The sequence below is a fragment of the Danio rerio genome, chromosome 16, assembly GCF_052040795.2.
Source record: "Danio rerio strain M-AB ecotype USA chromosome 16, GRCz13ab, whole genome shotgun sequence".
In the NCBI taxonomy this organism is placed as follows: Eukaryota; Metazoa; Chordata; class Actinopteri; order Cypriniformes; family Danionidae; genus Danio; species Danio rerio.
Window position 1 is genome coordinate 55,932,798 of NC_141036.1, and position 24,025 is coordinate 55,956,822.

General features: G+C 35.4%; 2 protein-coding genes across 2 annotated transcripts in view; one reads left to right on the forward strand and one right to left on the reverse strand.

Moving 5' to 3' along the window:
* etfb (electron transfer flavoprotein subunit beta) overlaps positions 1-24,025 on the reverse strand; it is a 458,646-nt gene that overhangs the window by 257,146 nt on the left and 177,475 nt on the right. The gene's annotated exons all lie outside the window — the stretch shown is intronic.
* ube2e2 (ubiquitin-conjugating enzyme E2E 2) overlaps positions 1-24,025 on the forward strand; it is a 62,475-nt gene that overhangs the window by 15,955 nt on the left and 22,495 nt on the right. Inside the window, 1 exon segment of the mRNA NM_001003494.1 lies at positions 5,884-5,934. Within this exon segment, the coding sequence (NP_001003494.1) occupies positions 5,884-5,934 (51 nt within the window).

Sequence of the window (24,025 nt, forward strand, 5' to 3'; positions counted from 1 at the left end):
TTTAATGGAAACTCCTGTTTATATAAAGTATTTCAAACAAAATCCATGCTAGTTTTAGCTGCCGTTGCACATTTACTACAGTTGACATGCACACACAGCGGTTTTGGCCGGCTTCATAAATCAATTTCTTGTCTTAACAGCTTACTCTTATTGTTGCTTTTCAGTGATCTAGTGCGGCTTAAACACCCACAAATAGCGTCCCACTACTCAAGGTTGATGTTTTGATGATGTATGGTTTCCTGTTGTAGCTGACTGTCGAAGGAAACGTGTGTTTAAATAACCGGCATCAGTGCAGTCGCTGCTTGTGTGTGTGTGTGTGTGTGTGAGTCACTCTGTGGAAATGAGGACCGCTTTATTTTACATGCCTTCGCTTTCTTTGACCTCTGAGATAACACCAGGTATCGCTCGCAAAAATGCCAGGGACGCTCATGACTTGAAGTGTGGTGACAGATAGATATGCATTTGGAAAATTGTGAAATCTATTAGGCCACCTACTCACTGAGAAATGCCATTTGAATGCGCTTAAAACTGCTTTACAGATAATTGCACTGCTCAGTTCAACAAATGTGAACAAGAAAAAAGGCTAACTGAGTTTTTATAGTGTAAAAATAAGCATATTTATGTATCTAGCCTTATGGGCGAATGATAACCGATGAATAATTAAATGCTTTATTGTTGTGAAGGAATCGATTTGGAGATTTCCACAACTTCTGTAAGGAATGTAAGGAATTATTGTTATTATTATAAGAAGTGTAGTGTTTGAGTTAAAATTGATTTCACAGACATGTAATGATTCACATGAATGCAGCTATCACTCCTGCATTTTCAGAAGTGAATTTGTTTGTGGTTTTTAATCCCTTATATGACTAAATGAAATAAAACAAATTAGTCAAAAGAGCACTGATCTTTAGCATTAGCATGTCCATAATCTTAAGAACTAATGATATCTGTTAAGTAAATAAATGCTTTTTGTGTGTTTTAAATGTAGGGATGGGTACTGAAACTCTGTACTTTAGTGGTATCAGTGCTAAAATATAAAAGACAGAAGTATCGATAAGCTCTGACGTTAACGGTTCTGCTATTGGTACTGGAGAATTATTGCTGAATAAAAATTAATAACAGTAGCATAATTTAACTGACCACCCCTTTTCTAATTTGCTCTTCTAATTCGTCACATGAGAACTCACATGAGAAATACTTGCGTTTTCGACCAATAGTACAACGGCAAGCACGTCAAGTATAAAAGCCTTCACAGTTATCTAATGTGTGCGCAAGCTCAGCGCTCAAGCTCAGTATCAAAAGTGCATTAACTGCAGAAAGACAAATGAAAAGTTTTCGACTGAATAGCTAAAGGTACATCATCCACATTGTTATGTTGGCGTTTAATCACATAAGGTCTCTCTAAATTAGTATAATATTAATAGTTTAATAAACACACATTCAGTTAAAATGAAAACAGTATTTCTTTCTGCAGTAGCCTAAATAAATCTTAAACATAAAAACGCTTTTACGTTACAGTATTTATAAATATAGCCTAATAATAAACTTTTCTTATTAAGAAACTATTTTTTAAAAATGCTTATTTTTAAGTTGTTAACTCTCAAAACACCAGTGACTCATTTATGTGGCCTAAAATTCCATATTGGCCTATATATCAGCCAATATACCTGCTAAAGTCCAATTCTAAAGAGCTATCGGTTATTGGTATCAGCCTAAAATCTATATCAGTCTATATATCTGCTAAAGTCCAATTTTAAAGAGTTATCAGTTATTGGTATCGGCCTAAAATTCTATATTGGCCTATATATCGGCCAAAATCCAATTCTAAAGAGTTATGTGTTAATGATATCGGTCTAAAATTCCATATCAGCCTATATATCTGTTAAAGTCCATTTCTAATGAGTTATTGGTATTGGCCTAAAATTCCTTAGTTGCCTTTCAGCCAATATACCAGCCAATGTCCAATTCTAAAGAGTTATCGGTTATTGGTATCAGCCTAAAATTCCATCTTGGCCTATATATCAGCTAATATACCTGCTAAAGTCCAATTCTAAAGAGTTATTGGTTATTGGTAACGGCCAATATGTCAGCCAATATACCTGCTAAAGTACAATTTTAAAGAGTTATCGGTAAATATTGGCCTAAAATTCCATATCAGACCATATATCTGCTAAAGTCCAGTTCTAAAGAGTTATCAGTTATTGGTATTGGCCTAAAATTCCATATCTGCCTTTACTTTAGCCAATACACCTGCCAATGTCCACTTCTAAAGAGTTATTGGTTATTGGTAACAGATTAAAATTCCATATAAATGCCTATATATCAGCCAATATATCTGCTAAAGTCCAATTCTAAAAAGTTATCTGTTGTTGTTGGCCTAAAATTCCATATTGGCCTATAAATCAGCTAAAGGTACATCATCCACATCGTTATGTTAGCAGTCAATCACATAAGGTCTCTCTAAATTAGTATAATATTAATAGTTTAATAAACACACACATTCAGTTACAATGAATACAGTATTTTTTTCTGCAGTAGCCTAAATAAATCTTAAACATAAAAACGCTTTTACGTTACAGTATTAACAAATATAGCCTAATAATAGACTTTTCTTATTAAGAAATTATTTTTAAAAATGCTTATTTTTAAGTTGTTAATTCTCAAAACACCGGTGACTCATTTATGTGAATGTGTTAATGAAAAATCATAAACATTATCTGATTATTTAACTGCATTTTGCAACTAAAAGAGTGTATTCTTCAACTGTAGGGAGCCCAAGAAAGATCCCGACTCAAACCAGAGGCAAACATGTTGAAAAACAGTCATTTTCCTTCAAACCATTGTCTATTCTATTTCATTTTGGCAACGTGTTGGCCTTTATATACATTTTACAATTTTGCAACTCTCAATATCTAATTTCCAGACATGAACTTGGTTGCAAAATGTGGTTGTTGCTCTAATATGACCTCTGTTTAGCAAATATGTGCTTTCTTTCAATCTCAATCTTCAATCCTTCTGATTGTCATTAAGTATTTTTGACGAATGCTTGAAATCACACTTTATGTTCACATTTTGATCATTTTATATCAGTAAATCTGTCATTATCTGATTTTCAGGCATGAATTTAGTTGCAAAATGTGGTTGTGGCTCTCATAAATGAGCAAATAGGATCAAATGAATCAGTCATAGAATCAGTGACAGCTGTGTTTAGCATCAACATGAACATAGCCTTGTGAACAAATGATCTCTGAGTAAATAAATGTTGTGCGTGTGTGGGTGGGTGGGTTGTAGGATTTGATTTTTGCAAAGGAAGTGTAATGTATAGTTTAGTCTGATTTCATGCACATTTAAATATTTAATATAAGTGCAACTGTCAACACCTGAATCTCAGGAATTTGTTTTGGTTGAAAAATGTAGTTATTGCACTAAAAAGTAAAGCGTAAGCAGCCAAAAAGGACTGACAACAGCATTTAGGATCAACTTGTTCTTAGCCTCGTGAACAAATGATCGCAACTGAGTAAATAAAAGCATTTTTTGTGTGTTGCAGGATTTTATTTTGTCAAAAGAATTGTGATTTTAATGAGTTCAGTTTCGTTCTATACACATCTGACGATTTATTTATTTTTTTAGAAATGCAATCTTGAGTGAATATGGTTGCAAAAAATAACCACATAGAATCAGAGATACACAATATATACAGTGTCCATATCGCTATCTGCAGATGAATGATATATTTTTAGTATTATCCTTATCAGTCAGATAACAAAATTAGGTCAATATTTTTAAGCCAATTAACTATGTATCATTTCCACTGGTTAAACCACTTCATATGTGGCCTCTATATCTGCTAAAGTCCAATTCTAAAGAGTTATCTGTTATTGGGCTAAAATTCAATTTATATCAGCCAATATACCTGACAATGTCCAATTCTAAAGAGTTATCAGTTATTGGGGTCAGCCTAAAATTCCATATTGGCCTGTATATCAGCCAATATACCTGCTAAAGTCCAATTCTAAAGAGCTATCGGTTATTGGTATCAGCCTAAAAATCTATATCAGCCTATATATCTGCTAAAGACCAATTTTAAAGAGTTATCGGTTATTGGTATCGGCCTAAAATTCTATATTGGCCTATATATCGGCCAAAGTCCAATTCTAAAGAGTTATGTGTTAATGATTTCGGCCTAAAATTCCATATCAGCCTATATATCTGCTAAAGTCCATTCTAATGAGTTATTGGTATTGGCCTAAAATTCCTTAGTTGCCTTTCAGTCAATATACCTGCCAATGTCCAATTCTAAAGAGTTATCGGTTATTAGTATCAGCCTAAATTCCATCTTGGCCTATATATCAGCCAATATACCTGCTAAAGTCCAATTCTAAAGAGTTACCGGTTATTGTTGTCGGCCTAAAATTCCATATTGGCCCATATATCGGCCAATATATCTGCTAAAGTCCAATTCTTAAGATTTATCGGTTATTGGGCTAAAATTCAATATCTGCCTTTATATCAGCCAATGTCCAATTATAAAGAGTTATCAGTTATTGGTGTCAGCCTAAAATTCCATATTGGCCTATATATCTGCCAATATACCAGCTAAAGTTCAATTCTAAAGAGTTATCGGTTATTGGTGTCAGCCTAAAATTCCATATTGGCCTATATATCTGCCAATATATCTGCTAAAGTCCAATTATAAAGAGTTATTGGTAATTGGTATCAGCCTAAAATTCCATATTGGCCTATATATCAGCCAATATACCTGCTAAAGTCCAATTCTAAAGAGCCATCGGTTATTGGTATCAGCCTAAAAATCTATATCAGCCTATATATCTGCTAAAGTCCAATTTTAAAGAGTTATCTGTTATTGGTATCGGCCTAAAATTCTATATTGGCCTATATATCGGCCAAAGTCCAATTCTAAAGAGTTATGTGTTAATGATATCGGCCTAAAATTCCATATCAGCCTATATATCTGCTAAAGTCCATTTCTAATGAGTTATTGGTATTGGCCTAAAATTCCTTATTTGCCTTTCAGTCAATATACCTGCCAATGTCCAATTCTAAAGAGTTATCGGTTATTAGTATCAGCCTAAATTCCATCTTGGCCTATATATCAGCCAATATACCTGCTAAAGTCCAATTATAAAGAGTTATCGGTTATTGGTATCAGCCTAAAATTCCATATAGGCCTATATATCGGCCAATATATCTGCTAAAGTTCAACTCTAAAGAGTTATTGGTAATGGCCAATATGTTAGCCAATATACCTGCTAAAGTCTAATTCTAAAGAGTTATCAGTTAATGGTATGGGCCTAAAATTCCATATCTGCCTTTATTTTAGCCAATGTACCTGCCAATGTCCACTTCTAAAAGAGTTATCGGTTATTGGTGTCAGCCCAAAATTACATATCTGCCAATATACCTGCTAAAGTCCAATTCTAAAGAGTTGCTGGTTATTGCTATCGGCCTAAAATCCCATATTGACCTATATATCGGCCAATATACTTGCTAAAGTCCTATTCTAAAGCATTATTGGTTTTTGGTATCAGCCTACAAAAAGCATAAGGATAAATTGAAGCAGTGAAAAAAAAGAAAAGTATCTGACAGTAGAAATGTTTTACAAATAAATTCTTTTTGTCGTCAGATGTTTGATGAAAATGCACATAATAGAACTAATTTCATACGTTTACTATGATTATCAATAAACAAAACTCTAACTGCCTGATTGTCAAGAGTGAATTTTGATGCAAAACATGGTTGTGGCTCGCATAAATAAGCAAATAGGATAAGATAAAGCAGTCAAAAGAGTGACAGCTGTATTTAGCATGTGCATGGCCTCGTGAACATCTCCGTTGAATAAATAAATGCGTTCTTGTGTTGCAGGATTCAGAAGGAGCTTGCAGAAATAACACTTGACCCTCCACCGAACTGCAGGTAAGCGTCTGCTGTTTGTAAATGCGCTGCTCTTTGTTGCCAGAGAGAGAGAGAGAGAGGGAGAGAGAGAGATAATGGGCGAGAGAGGATAATGGTTATTGTGTTGATGAGGCTGTCAGGCCGGCGAGTGAGAAAAGAGCCTCTGCATGTGCCGCTGTGAGGATGAGTGACTGGGGCTCCCCAGGGGCCGCCCAGGAAAAGCCAGACCCTAATAAAGCGCATAACTGAAACTGACATTGTCATTGATTGCCCTCATGGTTGTATCAGGAGAATAATTACCCACTAGCCCCTGCGTTCAGAGACTACATTTCAGAGGCATCCTGAAAAGCGTCACGTGAGGGATGGGGTAATCTGTTTGTATTGCTTGGATGTATATGGATAAAGATCTCACCGCTGTGGTACCAGGGGATTGTGGGGGGGGGGGGGCTTCCAGGGCATTGCATGTGATGTTTAGAGTGGTTTTAGTAGTGGATTTTATATATTTATTTTTATAATGATAATAATAATAGTAATAGTGATAGTAATAATAATGTTGGTGGTGGTGGTGGTAGTTCTGGTGTTGTTGTCTTTGTTAGGGTTGCTCATATTGACCGTTTAACCGAAAGGATGCAAGTTTGTAACGCCACTTGTGGGGCGCTAACACGTTTCTACAGACGTATTTTGCCAAAGAAGCAAAATGAAGGAGAGCAAAAAAAAAAAGTTATTGTTTGTTACAGTTTGAGACAGGTGAGTTTATCGGTTTTGTCGTTTGGGGAAAATTAACCGAAATGGGCATCCCTAGTCCTTGTCATTTAGAAAAAAAATTAAACAGTAGGTTTAACGCAGTCAAACAATTGTATAATGAAACGTGTACATGCAACCAAAGTCTGATCTAAACCACTTTTATTCTTATTGAATAAAATAAAGAGGGAGGGGGGGCATTGCTGTGCTGTTTTGCTGTTAAGAGTGGTACTGTACTTATTTACTTATCAGGTGTGTTTAATTAGGGTTGGAACTAAACTGTGCAAAGCTGCGGGCCTTTTGGAACTGAGTTTGACACCTGTGCGTTAACCGGAATGATGCATTTTTAACTGCTTTATTATCCAATCAGTTCCACGATTAAAAAATATTATTATTTTATTTATTTTTATTATAATTTTTTTTTTTTAGAGTTTTGCTGCATAAATATGCAACACCTATTTGTTAACTTGCGGGGCACTAACACGTGCCTAAAAACGTATTTTTGGTAAAGAAGCAAAATAAAGAGTGCGGAAATAAGGATATTTCTTGTTACAGTTTGAGACAGACGAGTTTATCGGTTTTGTTGTTTGGAAAAAATTAACTGAAATTAGCATCCCTGGTCTTTGTTATTTATTTATGTAATATTTAAAAAAAATGTATTCCCAATTTATTTTCTTATTTACACACACACACACACACACACATATATATATTGTGTACTTTTATTGTATAGGACAGTGGAGATTTTACAGATAGGAAAGTGCGGGGAGCAGAAAAAGGGGAAGAATCGGCAAAGGACCTCGAGCTGGGAATCGAACTCAGGTCACCATGATCACCTCAGTGCTATATGTCGATGCACTAGGCGATTGGCACCAACAACCAATTTATTTTCTAAACAGTAAGATGAACGCTATCAAGCTTTTTGTTGTGATTATTGAACCACAATGCACTAAAAAAGGAAATGCACACATATGTGCTGGCAGCTATTCGTTTTCTAAAATAAATGCATCTAAAATATAATTGTATTTTCCCCTTTTTTCTAATAATAGAAGAAAAACTTTAATGCTATTAACTAAATGGTAGGTAATTCTGTCATAAATTAAGCTGCGGTCACACGAGTTTGAGCATGCAAAATGCTGTTATACAGCGCTGTGTACTATAATTATAAATAAATATAAATAAATGTGTGTGTGTGTGTGTGTGTGTGTGTATATAAATAAATATATATATATATATATATAAATATATATATATATATATATATATATATAAATATATAAATGTGTGTGTATATAAATAAAAAATAAATTAAAAAAAATATATATACATACATATATATATATATATATATACATACATATATATATATATATACATACATATATATATACATACATATATATATATATATATATATACATACATACACACACACACACACACACACACACACACACACACACACCTATACTTGCAACCCCATTATCCAAGCAGTCACAAATTATCATTGGAACAAAAGTAAATGACACTCTTCTCTATACATACACACCTGTTGGTACGTTTTCCAGCGATTTATTTACCACTATTATCATCTGCTGAGTGAAATCATCTACAACCTGATTGCATAGAAATTGAATGCGTATCTTTCCTGTGCGCTGTACAAACGGTGTGAATTTCATTCCAAAGTGCCTTTTTCTACCTCGATTAAGACGTGGATCTTGTTGGGCTACGGATAATATCAGTGCTTTCAGAATAAATCAATGCCCGTAACAGGAGATCCCTGATAAAGCTGTCATATTCAGTGTTATCGCATTCATAGCTCCGAGCGAAGCCACTGAAATCTTCACTTTCAGGAATTATCCTGACACTGAGTGATGTTCTGACGGATTATATCTTACATCTAGCTTTCTTTCCTTTTTTTTTTTCCATCCATTCATACCTGAGAAATGGATTTCTTCTGCTAGACGAATGATGCACCAGATGCCATTGTACTAATAAATCATTTCGACTTTGTAAGCCGTTTGCTGGGTACGAGAATTGAGCGCTGCTGTTTTTTTTTGTTCAACACTTCTGGTATCAGAAAAGAGTGTCTGCAAATTGATATTGAGTGTATGCCGGCTGCACAAGAAAAGCTGTAGGTGTTCTTTCGATATTTGTGAGCAGGTTTTTGTGCCTGTGAGCTGAACCGACGGTAATAGGATTTTATCAACAAAGAGAACAACAGGCGCCGTTTGAGACTGAATGCTGAGGTCTAGAAATAAATACTGTAACACTTTTTTTTCTCGCCGGCAATATATTGTGAGTGTGGAGCCAGCTGCAGGTTTACAGCGAGTGAATGATGCTGTCAGTCTCCAGAACCGCGACGGCTGGATAAAAAACAGACTGTGTGATGTAATTGTGGTCAGACAGCTGGACATGAGTGTGTTGGTGACAGACTTTTCAGAGTTATGCTTCTTTTTAGGGCTGTATTGGTACAAGACCATCCAGTATCCAGAGATGTGTATGTTAGAATGAACATGTATTGGTAACACTTTAAAATAATGATCCAGTAGTTCATTATTTACAAATATAAACAAACAGTTATTGTAGTAAGATGTTTATTATGGTACTTTATTATCTATGTTAACATTAATTAATGTTACTAAAGTAAATAACATTAATTCGTGTTAACAAGCACAAGTTTGGATTTTAATAATGCATTAGTAAATGTTGAACCTCATTAATAAATGCTTGACAAGATTATTCGTTCATTCATTTTCCTTCGGCTTAGTCCCTTATTTATCAGGGGTCGCCACAGCGGAATGAACCTCCAACTATTCTAGCATACGTTTTAAACAGCGGATGCTGTTCCAGCTGCAACCCAGTTTTGGGAAACACACATGGCCAATTGAATTTTTTTCAATTCACCTGTAGCGCATGTGTTTGGACTGTGGGGGAACAACACGGGGAGAGCATGCAAACTCCACACAGAAATGCCAACTGACCCAGCCGGCACTCGAACCAGCGACCTTCTTTCTGTGAGGCGACAGTGCTAATCACTGAGCCACCACGCCACCCCTAAAATAGTTTATTTTAACTTTTGCAATCATGTCTCTGAAAAGCTTTTTTTTTTTTTTTTTTTTTTTTTTAAAGGGCCGGAGACATTTTTGGCAGAAAAACAATCCACAGGATGTGACGTTTGCATATTCCCAACAGCCTCTCTTCTTTTTAGGACACAAAACAAATGCTTTTATTAGCCAAGCTATTGCTTAAAAAGACAGTCCTTAGAGTAATGTCAATCCATCATGAAAATAAAGGGATTCATTCAATCTGTAGTCTCCCATAGTCTACAGTCTACAGGATATAGTCAATAGTAGGCCACTGAAATGTATATTCTCAGCCAAAGCAAAAATTCTGGATGCACTATGTTTTTTAATAGTTATTTATTATTTTCATTCAATCATTTTCTTTCGGGTTAGTCTCTATTTAAGAGGTCGCCACAGCGGAATGAACCGCCAACTGTTCCAGCACATAAGCAGTGGATGTTTACACTCTCACATACACTACAGCCAATTTTTGTTCACTCAATTCACCTATAGCATGTGTTTGGACTGTGGGGGAAACCGGAGCACCCAGAGGAAGCCAACGGCAACATGGGGAGAACATGCAAACTCCACACAAAAACGCCAACTGGCCCAGCCTGGGACTCGAACCAGAACCTTCTTGCTGAGCTAACCACTGAGCCACCATGCTGCCTATTTGTTATTTTATTAAATCATATAATATCATTTTGGCATTTTATGGCAAAGCAATAAATTTTGCACAATAAGTATTACTGTCATGAATTTCTGTATAAACCGAAAAGTGTAGATGTCTCCATACCTCCCACACGTGCATCTGCATCCAGCTGTGTTTCCTGCATCGGCAGCAGAGGGAAAAATGTCACCTCTGCTTCTCTGTTGATTAGCATTGCGCTCCATAGGGAAAACACACACCAGTCATTTTTCACCTCCTGACCGTCAGCTGCAGCAGCGGGTATGAATATTCATGAGGGGGGTGGGGGGAGGAGCACACATGTTCTTGATCATCAGTGTCGAAGGCCTCCATCTTAGACCCGAGACTCTGATCAGAGCTGCTATACAGAACTGAAATCACACAGAAAAGGGAAACGTTTATGTCCTTTGCGCGCGCACACACACACACACACACACACAGACAATGTAGGTTCTCCTAATGGCCAGACGAAAGGCATAATGGCTGTTTCTTCAGCTGCAGGCACTCTTGCTCCTGCTATTAGAGTTCAGACTTAAATTTAGTTCTGTTAAATGTAATTGCTACTCTATAAAAGTCTTAAAAATATAATTCAGTAACAATTCAAATCACCATTCTGTGATTAAAACGACATTTTAAACAGGATTAAAACTATGAATCTATGAATATATATATATATGGGGTTGCCCCACCCCAAAAAAAACTAAATTATTAAAAATAAAAACTCTCAATTGTGAAAAATATATACGTATATATAGCTAAAATAATAGTCTAAGTAAAAAGAAAACCGCATTTATCATTTAAAATCAGGGCTTTACATTAACAAATGCGTGTAGATTTCAGCTTTGGCGGGTTAGACAGACAATCCCACTAGCCACTTTGGCTGGTTGATAATAATTTTTAAATTGTAGTTTTCCTAAAAGCAGGGTTCGACAATATAAGGATGACCCAATATGTGTGCAAGTGTGATCTTAGAACCGAGAAGTATAATAATTGTGTTCACACGAGGAGAAGAAAGCAAGTGAATACCAAATGAGAGAATGATCGTCACTTGCGCTAACAGCTGATTTGATGCGCACGACTTCCTCAAACGCGTGCGTGCTCCCGAATCATGAAGCAACCGTGTCTGAAACAGGTTCTGGAAACGCAACTGTCATCGGTTCTCTTTCAAATAAACTAGACAAAAAGTGATGAACATGCACACGCAGCACCGGTTGCTTTTACTTTTCACACAGATTATTAAATGGCCTAAAGTTAACCGTGAGCATGTGATCTTCCTTTCATTATCACATACGGTATGTTTCACCTGCTTTTATTTGCTTACGGTTTTATTTGCTTTTATTTTTGTTAAAATGGTTTAATTATTATATATTTTTTTACAATATTGCTTTAATGGGAGATGAACTCTCCATTTATGTGCAGTTAACTGGTGATCCGAGAGATCTTTAGCCACGACAGATTACTGTGCATATTTTTGATACATGACAATAGTTATTTTTTAAAAGTCAATTGCTTTACTTTTTTTTAAGAAATGTTTTGTTAAATAAAAAGTATAGTATACAGTTACATTTAGCTTGTTTTGACAAATTAAAAATTTGCGGCTAAGAAATAATTATTGTTTAGTGTGGTTTTAGAGATAAATTTAGTAAATCGTTAATTTTGAGCTCTAAAAAAAGTCATGTGAAATAAAAACTAATTGCAATATAACACCCATTTATAATGACCCATTTGCTCATACTCGACATACAAAAAGTGAAATGAATGAGGACGCATGTGGGGATTGCACAAAATTTAAATCAAGTAATTTTAGCATGTCAATGTCAAATTTATGCATGTAAAATATATTTTCCCAACAACAAAATTGTGGCTAGTGAAAAAGCAGAGTGGCTAGTAACATTGGAAAACTACTAGCCACATTGGCTGGTAATTAAAAAAGTTAATGTAAAGCCCTGTTTAAAATGCATTTACAAACATCTCACCTACTCACACACAGGTCAGGTGTGTGGAGTTAATGTTAAATTTCAGTAAGGAAGAGGATTTTATTCACCTTAAATAAAGCGATTCTCCTCAATGTAGTTAATACAGACTCGTTCATAAATTAGTTGCGGCAAAAATGCTGATTATCGATGTAATTGTCCATGAATCTGCTGTATTAGCGATTAAAATTACTTATCTAGTTAATGTTAGCTTGTTGCTATTGCTAAAGCCGTTTCCCATGCATTGTTTCATTTGTGACGACTTAGCATAATGTTAACTTAACATTAACGACCACAATTAGCATATTGTTTAGCTGTGGATTTGCCAAATGAGCACTGTGCTACACTGAGCACACTAAACCCACTGTATTTTTTGTATAATCAGTTTCTATTTTGTTTTAAGTGACTCAATTGATTTGAAATTAAAATGTTAACCTTTTTTAATTCTGTGTTTTTATTGTTGTGATTATTTTTATGATAGTTTTGCATTCTTTATGTAAAGCACTTTGAATTGCCATTGTGTATAATATGTGCTACAGTATAAATAAAGATGCCTGGCAGTGTCATGTAATTGATAAAATGACAGAGAAAATGGACATAAGATCATTTTTCAGTGCAGCTAAATGCCAAGTACAAAAAAGTTTACTTATTAAGCAATTTGGCTTTAAGAATGACTGCTTATGAAAATACTAATGTCACAATATTAATCACAGGCAAAGGAGAAAGAAATGATTGAGGAACAGGCAGGGCAGGGTCAGTCAGATGTACAGTGTCAGGTAAGGGTGTTGTGCTTTATTGAAGGGATGAAGACAATTCTTTTATGAGGTGAACAATTTTTTTAAATGTTTTGGGAGTTGTGGCTGTTTGGCAGATATTACAGGCTCAATATGATCGGTCATTTTAACGTTTTTAAAGTTAGTTATTATGAGTATGGAAAATGTCTTTTCCTGCATTTATTCTGCTTCAGGAGTCAGTCTGTTGACTGTAAACAACACAACAAACAATGCAATAAATAGTTTTGAAGAAAAATTTGCTTTGTCACTTAACCTGAGAAAAACTTTGAGAATAATCATAATGATGTAGTCTCCATGCTGTAATAATAATTATGATTATACCCTTTTTAACTGCGGTGACATATCTTTAATAGTACAATTCGGCTGTACTATTTGTGTCCCCTTCAAAAAAATGCTTGAAAGAAATTTTATATTTATTGTTCCCCCTACTGTTAAGTCAGATTTACGCCCATATATATATATATATATATATATATATATATATATATATATATATATATATACATATTCACAAGTGATCTTTATATTGATTTGATCATTAGCTATTGTAGATGTAATTGATCTGAAGGACTAAAAAAAAAAAACTATCAAATGTATTCAGATTGCATTTACAATATAGCAAAAAATATTTGAAGGCGATATAAAAAGACTGCAAGATTCATTGGATTCACTATATTTTTTTAAGGTAAGTGTTACGACGGGGGGAGAGACAGAGACAACTGTAGGTAAGATCCAATATGCAGGTTTATTCAGCGTCAGGCAAGCAATGGTCAAAACAGGCTCAAACGGGTATATTCAAGCAGTCCAGAATCGTAGTCGTATAACAAGCAGTAGGTCGTAAGGCAGGCGGCTAAACAGGAGAACACGGATAAACAAGGCTAAGATCTAAACACGGGAAACAAGACAGGGAAAATGCTTTGTAATGCTATCAACAGATTAACAAGACTCAGCAAACTGGATGGGTGAATGAGTGGCTTATAAAGGGTGTGAAATCAGTCTCTGAAAGTCCTCAGGTGATGCGAGTGTAATCAGTCTAGATGAGTGAGCAGGCGTGAGTGTGACCGGAGAGCATGTATGCATATGTAGTCCAGAGGAAGGTGGAAGTGTAGTCCATGGTGTTCGCGTGAGAACCAGCGATCTCTGGAGAGCGATCGCTGGTTATGTGACAGTAAGTGGTTGCAAATAGCTTGTTAGGGCTGAATTTAAACAAACAAATTCCCTTTAGTAATGTCCAACCTAATTTGTTTGTTTAAATTCAGCCCATATAAATTGTTTGCAACCAAATACCTTAAACAAATTTAATAAATCCAATCAATATTATTATTATTTTTATCTGAGCACAAGCTGAAATATGCAGTTGCAGAATGAGGCAGATGTGAGTGCGTTTTATGCCTCAGTCAGACAGCTGCACACTCAATCCTGATTTCATGGCCAGTGTGGAAAGCCTGTTGTTTGATCTGGAGTGGTTTTTGGTCTTGAAGGCAGGAAATGTTTGGCACATCCTGCTGCGTTGCTCACTCTGATCATGTTTTAACACGCAGACAAACAGGAAGGTGGGATTTGGCTCTGCGAGCGTTCAGAGCATGACACTTAAAATATCACATTAGCTACCTGTTTATTTAATCGCTGTGTGTTTGCGGAGCCGTGGTACAGGGGTTTATTTAATCTGCTGCTGTGTTTATTCTGACATCCACTGCCATTGCTTCTTAAAGCTGAAGTGTGTCTACATTTTTGAACTTTTCAAAATAATTTCTTCAGTGATCATTATGCAACTACTGTACACTTACAAAACCTTTGTAAAGTTTCCTTCATTCATTCAATCATTCATTTTCCTTCGGCTTAGTCCCTTTATTCATCAGAGGTCGCCACAGCGGAATGAACCGCCAACTATTCCAGCATATTTTTTACGCAGCGGATGCCCTTTCGGCCGCAATCCAGTACTGGGAAACACCCATACACACTCATTCATACACACTCATACACTACAGCCAATTTAGTTTATTCAATTCATCTATAGCGCAAGTGTTTAAACTGTGAGGGAAAGCGGAGCACCCGGAGGAAACCCACGCCAACACGGGGAGAACATGCAAACTCCACTAGGTTTGCTGTTCATTATTTTATTTATTTGTTACAATATTTATAGTTCTTTAGTTAGCATTTGTATTTATTTATTTTTGATCATTTATAATTTATTCATTTTTATTTATTAGATTATTTATAATTATAATTATTAACAATAATTAGTAATATTATTCATAATTGTAATTATTAAAAATGATGTTATTATTGCCGTTATCATTACTATTTTTATTACTACTATAGTTTATAATTACTAATACTGTATCATTTATATTATCATTGTATTTATCATTGATAAAATATAATTATTATTATTATTATAGTTTAATAATTTAATTATATTACATACATTATATATACTATGTATATACTATGTATATACTATATATGTGTGTGTGTGTGTGTGTGTGCGTGTGTGTGTGTGTTGCGTGTGTGTGTGTGTGTGTGTGTGTGTGTGTGCCTCAGATCTAAATTTTTTCACAATACTTATCAATGATTAAAATGTCTTTTTTTGATTAGTTATAATTATTATTTATATTAACAACATTATTATTAAATAATGCAGCAGCAGTAGTAGTAATTACAGTGTTTATCATGAATAAAATACAAAAATAATAACTATATAGTCATTAATTTTCATTTCAGCTTAGTGTCTTTATTACTATTACTGGGAAACATCCAGACACACTCAATAACTATATATATATATATGCATTTTTGATAGACTTACTGTCCATGTTAGATGTAAAGATTCATCTAAAGTATTCAATAATTTCAATAATTTATTATTAATCAATAGTTTAATATTTTTGTATTTATTTTATTAGTTATAATTATTATTAATCTTAACAACATTATTATTATTATTATTATTATTATTATTAGTACTAACACTAATACAATTTATCATTAATGTTTAATTAATTTTTATATACACACACAGTCTTGAAAAATATCTAGTCAAATATTATTTACTGTCATCATAGCAAAGATAAAATAAATCTGTTATTAGAAATGAGTTATTAAAACTATTATGTTTAGAAATTTGTTGACAAAATCTACTCTCCGTTAAACAGAAATTGGGGAAAACAAAAAACAGAGGAGCTAATAATCTAAAGTTTTTTCTTTTCAATAATAATTAAGAATAGTTTAATATTTTTATTAGTTACAATTATTATTAATATGAACAGCATTGTTATTATTATAATTGTTTCTATTATTTTTATTATTACTAACACTACTACAATTTATCAATAATGTTATTGTTTAAGTATCATTAATATATAATGGTATATTTTGTTATAGGCTTACAGTCCCTCGTAGATGTAAAACATTCATCTAAAGTTTCAGTTTTCAGTAACAGCGGTTTCATTTTTCCTGTATGGAATTCAAAGTATAATAAACTCCCTTTACTTTCATTGTGCAAGTGTCCAATTTTCAGAGGCTAAAATTGCACCATATTCCTACATTTTAAAGGCGTTCGTTTCAAAGAAAATTAGAGGCAATTAGCTCCTCATAAAGCTCCACGGCTGCCTGCATTTTATGCTTCAAAAGTAGTATCACTCACTGTGCAAAGCCTGTTTATTATTATAATTATTCATGATGCATTATTCATAGAGAGCCTACGGCGAGCGTATGAGCCGCATGTTCAGCAGCCTTCAGGGGGATTTGATGTCAATACGTAGCATAACTCTTGGATTCTCAAAGTTTAATATCGACCCTCCTGCCCCCCTCCTGGCCTTTCTAATAGATTTGCGTGGAAATCAGATTACGTGAACAATCCAAGCGCTAAAAAAGAATCCATCACGGTACTTTGGTGAAACAGAAATCCTCAGGATAAACAGTTTGGAAAATTATTTTGTGTCATCCAAAAATAACCATTGTAATAGGATATTCACTGGTGAAGCAAATATTTCCATCCTAAGCGCTTGTTTCAGCTCTAATTGCTTGCGTGTTTGTATTGGAGATGAGCTACCATTAAAAGAAGCCGTATCATCTGAGAAAAGCAGGACAGACCGCAGCCGTAATTGGTATCGGGGTATTTCACGGTCAGAGGAAGAGAAGATTGCTTCATTACATTCCTGTTCTGATAAGCAGCGCGGCACTGCATAATAGAGCATATTAACTGAATGAATACACAATTACCGACAGAGAAGTGCAGCGGGGAAATGCTGAACTAAAGCAGATCGAGTCTCTTTGGATGGAGTCGATGATTATATATGTGGGGGGAAAACAATTTAAAGGAATCGTATGCTCTGAAATCACTTCCCCTTTTTTTCGCCGCTGACATATCCAAGCTGTTCACTTGCATTTAAGGAAAGTGACTGAGTTTTTAAAGCTACAGCATGATAAACAAAACATGTTTGTAGCATTAAATCTGTTAAAGTAGTAACACTATACAAGCTCTTAGAGTTTGTTGATGTATGTTTGGATTTTCTAATATACAATAATTGGATTCTGACTGAGTAAATAAAGATTAATAAATGACAAATATGGCACTTTTGATTTCTAGCACTATTGACTGCATTGTTAGGTCTCACTTTATTTTAATGTACAATTCACACGAAGGATATTAGCTATTAATTAGCTGCTTGTTAATCGTCATTTGGATATTACTTGGGTTTGGGTATAGACCCTTTTCACAAAGTGGCTATGACATGATTAATGGTCATCTCAAATCCTAATATTTTGATAAAAAATTAAATAAATAAACATATGCACATTTATACACTCACTTTATTAGGTACACCTTAATAGTACCAGGTTGGACCCTGATCAGAACTGCCTTCGTGGCATAGATTCAACAAGAAACTTGAAATATTCCTCAGAGATTTTGGTCCATATTGACATGATAGCTTCACACAGTTGCTGCAGATTGCCGGCTGCACATCCATGATTCGAATCTACCTTTCCACCACATCGCAAAGGTGCTCTATTGGATTGATATCTGGTGACTGTGGAGGCCATTTGAGTACAGTGAACTCATTGTCATGTTCAAGAAATCAGTCTGAGATGATTAACGCTTTATGACATGGTGCGTTATCCTGCTGGAAGTAGCCATCAGAAGATGGGTACACTGTGGTCATAAAGGGATGGACATGGTCAGCAACAATACTCAGGTAGGCTGTGGCGTTGTCACAATGCTCAGTTGGTACTAATGGGCCCAAAGTGTGCCAAGAAAAAATCCCCCACACCATCACACTACCACCACCAGCCTGAACTGTTGATACAAGGCAGGATGGGATCCATGCTTTCATGTTGTTGATTTCTGACCCTATTATTCGAATGTTGCAGCAAAAATCAAGACTCATCAGACCAGGCAATGTTTTTCCAATCTTTTACTGTCCAGTTTTGGTGAGCCTCACCTTTCTTTCCCAATCTGATGGTCGGTTTGAACTTCAGCAGATCATCTTGACCATTGATGAATTGAGTTGCTGCCATGTGATTGGCTGATTAGAAAAGGGTGTTAACGAGCAGTTGGACAGGTGTACCTAATAAAAAGTGTGTATATTTATGTGTTATATCATCTTTACATCAAACTACCAAAAAAAAAAAAAAAACTCTTTACCGCTTATGCGTTTTTAATGCAGCATCTATGGCCAGGACAGCACATTTTATGTTATTCTCTACTCTGGCGTGATCAGTTTCACACTATCTTTATCTGTAAAATGCCCAGGTCTGATGTAGAATAAGATTATACTTTTATAAGTACTAATATACCAGTAATATTTTAATAATAGGCATGTGAAATGCCAGTTGTTAATAATGTGAATTGTTACTTAAACTTAACTCTTACACAATATTATGTTGTTTTCAGTCCTTAAATGATATGCAAATACCAGCTGAAACCTTTACATTCAAGTTTGATGCAATTCAAATGATTACAATAAATTGTTTACAATTTTTCAAGATACTTATATTGAATATTGTCTTTAAAAAATAATAATTTTTAAAAAGTCTCTTAAAATGTCATTGATGTAAAAATCCTGTAAAAATGACTGCTATCTGCTAAAAACAACCGTATGTTTGCCATTTCCAAAATACTATTAATGGATGCTGGGCGATGCAGTGGCGCAGTAGGTAGTGCTGTCGCCTCACAGCAAGAAGGTCGCTGGTTCGAGCCTCGGCTAGGTCAGTTGGCGTTTCTGTGTGGAGTTTGCATATCCCCTGGGTGCTCCGGTTTCCCTCACAGTCTGAAGACATGTAGTACAGGTGAATTGAGTAGACTAAATTGTCCGTAGTGTGAGTGAGTGTGAATGAGTGTGTATGGTTGTTTCCCAGAGATGGGTTGTGGCTAGAAGGGCATCCGTTGCGTGAAACAAATGCTGGATAGGTTGGCAGTTAATTCCGCTGTGGCAACCCCAGATTAATAAAGGGACTAATCCGAAAAGAAATTGAATGACTGAATGAATATTAATGGATGCGGACTTAAAAAATTGAATAAGCAAAAACAGTTATCATGCAAACATTAGTGCGGTGTGTGCCTCATGTTTCAATTGACATTAAAGGGCACCTATTTTACCCCTTTTACAAGATTTTAAATAAGTCTTTTGTGTCTCCAGAATTTCTCTGTGAAGTTTCAGCTCAAAACACCCATCAGATTATTTATTAGACCTTTGAACACTATAGCTGTGTTTGTGGCCTGTGCCTTTATTGCTAATTCTCCCCGTCCGCCGTTCCCATGTGCCTTTCAGAGTGTGCCTTAATCTCAGCCTCGGCTGCGTCAGATAAACAGCACAGTGACAGACAAGTAGGAAGCAGATCTCACGTAATGTTTGTGAGATATACTACAGTAAGAACTTTTCCAATGCCTATTATTTGGTCTATTTGTTGTGGACTTGCAATGATGAGTCACACACATTGTTGTTACAAAGTTCACACACGCTCACAGCGCAGGCGTTTAGCTTTGCGCTGTTTTTGCACACAAATATGACAGGATACAGGTTAATGTCCACTGCTGTATGTATATTTGTTATGTTAATGTACAAATTAAACCTGATTTAATGCCCACAAACCAGGATTAAAGCAGCTTCTTTTATAATAGTACTGACATGCGGCTGTGGTAATAAAGATGGTAAAAATCACTCTAAATACAAACATGCACTGTTTTAACACGTTGTAAACTTGTAAAACTCATGCTTGATCTAGCTAGATCTTTTAATCCCAGTTGCTTTGCGCACGTCCTGTCTTGTTGATATGATTATACGCATTACTATAGAGACATCAGCTTTGTGGGCAGGGAAACTGCACTCCTACGTCACGTTGTGGTCGGCCTCAAAATGGGAGGGATTTGGATTCTATTTTATTGTCAGGAAATATAAAAAAAAAAAGACTTAATGTCTTTATATAACTCCAATATGACTGTGGACACACTATATCTACACACAGTTCTGCCCAAACAGCTTACAAAAGATGATTTTCATCATAGGTGCCCTTTAAATGTCACTGGTCAAATCATTTATTGCAAATGTTGCTTGATAATGATGAAAAAGATTTTAGCAGATTTATAGCAAATAAAGCAGGGCTATTTAATTGGCGGCCCACGGGCCAAATCTGGCCCCCGAGGCACTTTGTTCCGGCCCTCCAAACAGTGTGACCAAGACATCAAAAATAAATTTAGTTCAGTCGACAAACGTCACTTCATATAGTTATGAAGTGACGTGTGTAAGGCAGCACAGAGCGTGAGTCATCATAAGCGAGTGGTGCGGCCAGCCGGAAACATGTTTGTAGAAAAGGCTATTTGTACAATGTACTGATATCGTTAATATGGATGCAACGATTAGCCAATTTCACTATTATCTGCGCTTTAATTCGTAACAATATCAATCTTATTGTCTTCTCTAAGCCGCATTTCTGTTGCACGGAATGAAACGAAACCGCTGCAATATGCTGCAAGTTGCCTGTGCGCTAGTTTTAAGTTTGAAGCACACCGAGGCTAATACGCACGCACACAGGATTAACTATAGCAGCGGCCGTTCCCGCATCACGTCTTTTCCGCTCGCAAGTTTGTTATTTCTAATGTAAGAATATATGACAATATGCGGGCGCCAGCAGAGCGACTTGCTTGCGTCTTTCAGGGCACACACAGTAGAAAACCTCTCACAGTGAGAGTTGTGCATGACTTTTAGTGCAATGTAAACAAAAGATATGTTAGAGGAATTGTTATTAAAATGATTATGTATGCATGAAAGCAGATGACAACAACAATCTAAATAGCTACTTACCTAATATAAAGATTAAATTTACATTAGACGTGAAAACAGTGAAAGCATGATTATTCTTCAGACTACATAATCGTACAACCAAAATCTATAATTTTTGCATCCCTAATTGTTATGCAGTTCATAACACAACATATGAATGTGTCTGAATGTAGAATAAGCCTACTTCAGCAATGCACTGCCTTTGTTGTGCTCTGAAATACAACATTTGAATGTTTGTAAAAACAAAACAAAAAAGTCTATTGTACAATGCACTGAAATTATGTAGTTTCAAAATACAATATATTAACATTTTATTGTAGAAAAAGCCAACGTGGCTGTCTTAGGAAGCAAAAATATACAACATATGCGCTCATATAGGTAGTTAGTCTTATATGCAGGTTATATCTCACCGGCCCTTCGTTTGGGATGCTTTTCATAAACCGGCCCCCATGACAAACTAATTGAATAGCCCTGAAATAAAATATGATTTAAAAAACAATAATACGCTTCAAAATTGCATTAACATTTGAGAGCTATAAACCAAATTTACTGCAGCACCACATTATCCTCAGATATCCTTTAATTAAGTCATAGACCGTCAAATAATTATATAATAACAGTTTTTGATATGATTTTAAAACTGCTTCTTGATCTTGTTGCTCTGAATGAGCTCTCATTACTCCATCTTTGAGACAAAAGTCTCTTGGTTTTAAAAACTTAAGAAAAACAATCAGACATAGTTCTTGAAACATGTCAAAAAATAAAAATAAAATCAAGACCATTAACCAAATTATATATATGTTTTTTTTTAATCTGGAACATTATTTCACTCAAATTTTGACATTTAATTCACTCACAAAGTAATTAAAAAAAATGTATACATATTTGTTTGTTTGTTTGCTTTATTTATAGAGCACATTTAAAAACAACAGATGTTGACCAAAGTGCTTTACAAAACGACCAGCATACAAAATCTATACCTATATATAAAAATTGTGCAAAATATATAAAACAGATTATAATTAATTAATTACAATCAAAGGCGAGAGACAGAAGGTGATTTTTTTTAAATGAGACTTAAAAGCACTAAGTGAAGAACATGACCGGATATGTAAAGGCAGACCATTCCACAGTCGGGGGGGGCTGCAGCAGAAAAAGCCCTGTACCTTCTTGATTTCAACCGCGTTTTGGGGACAACTAGCTGAGATGTGTTTTCAGACCTGATTGGCCTCAATGAAGTGTGCCAGTGAAGAAGCTCAGAGATGTAAATCGGTGCCAGACCATTCAAACTTTTAAAAACTAGTAGCAATAACTTATATTGAATTCTAAATTGGATGCTATTTGTACTGAATAAATGTCTTCATTTGGTTCCAAAATACCTGAAATATAGTGTGGACTATTATTATGACTTTCATTGACTTCCTTTGCATGGGTGATGTATAGGATATTCCTCGAAACCTTTGACGTGAGTAAATGACATCATCTTCTAGGTGTCTTTAAATGACGTTTGTCATCTGCTAAATTCGTCATTGATTAAACATGTCAGGGCTGTTACATTCAAATCTGCTCTTTTTATAGTTGATTATGTCTCCGCCTGCAGCTTCTATTTAATTCCGCTCTGACCTTCTGGCTGAATGTGTGTTAGCTAATTAGTTTTGCACATTGACAGATCGCGCAACCTTGCCTGCAGCCCACACATTAATAATCACACATTGTTTCACATTGCAATGCGTTTTCCTCCTGCAGTAATTGGATGCTCTGTAAATGAGAGGTACAAAAGCAAATAGAAGACGGCTTATGTTGATCGTTGTAGCGAACAGCTTCTTTTATCAAGGCAGGTAGGCGGACATTTTTTCTTTTGTTTTCCTCAGCGCTGCTTGTTGATTCGATTTAATTGTACTTTGGTACAAATCAGGCAATTATATCAAATCAAATATTAATTTGTTTGATGTTCAGAACTTTTTGACCTAACCTAATATCTTGTTATTGCAGCTTTATGCACATTTATTATGTTTATATACTATATTTATTATGTTGAGGGGCTGGAAACTGAAGCTGAAACACCTAGTTTTAGACCACAATAGTTCATTAGTATGGTGTAGTGCAGGGGTCACCAATCCTGGTCCTGGAGGGCCGGTGTCCCTGCAGGGTTTAGCTCCATCTTGCCTCAACACACCTGCCTGGATGTTTCAAGTATAACTAGTAAGACCTTGATTAGCTTGTTCAGGTGTGTTTGATTAGGGTTGGAGTTAAAATCTGCAGGACACCGGCCCTCCAGGAACAAGTTTGGTCACCCCTGGTGTAGGGCCTTCTTTTGCAGGTAATACAGCATCAATTCATCTTGGGAATGACAGATACAAGTCCTGCACAGTTTCCAGAGGGGTTTTGAGCCATTGTTCTTCCAGATAATGTAATGGCCCGTTTCCACTGAGTGGTACCGTACCGTACCACTTTTTCGGCAGGCTTTCGAAAGGCTACCAAACACGAGAAATGGTATCAAAAGGCAGAGCTAGATGTGCAGCTGAACGCTGTTGGTTTACAGAGATACGTCACTCGCTTAAGCAACAAG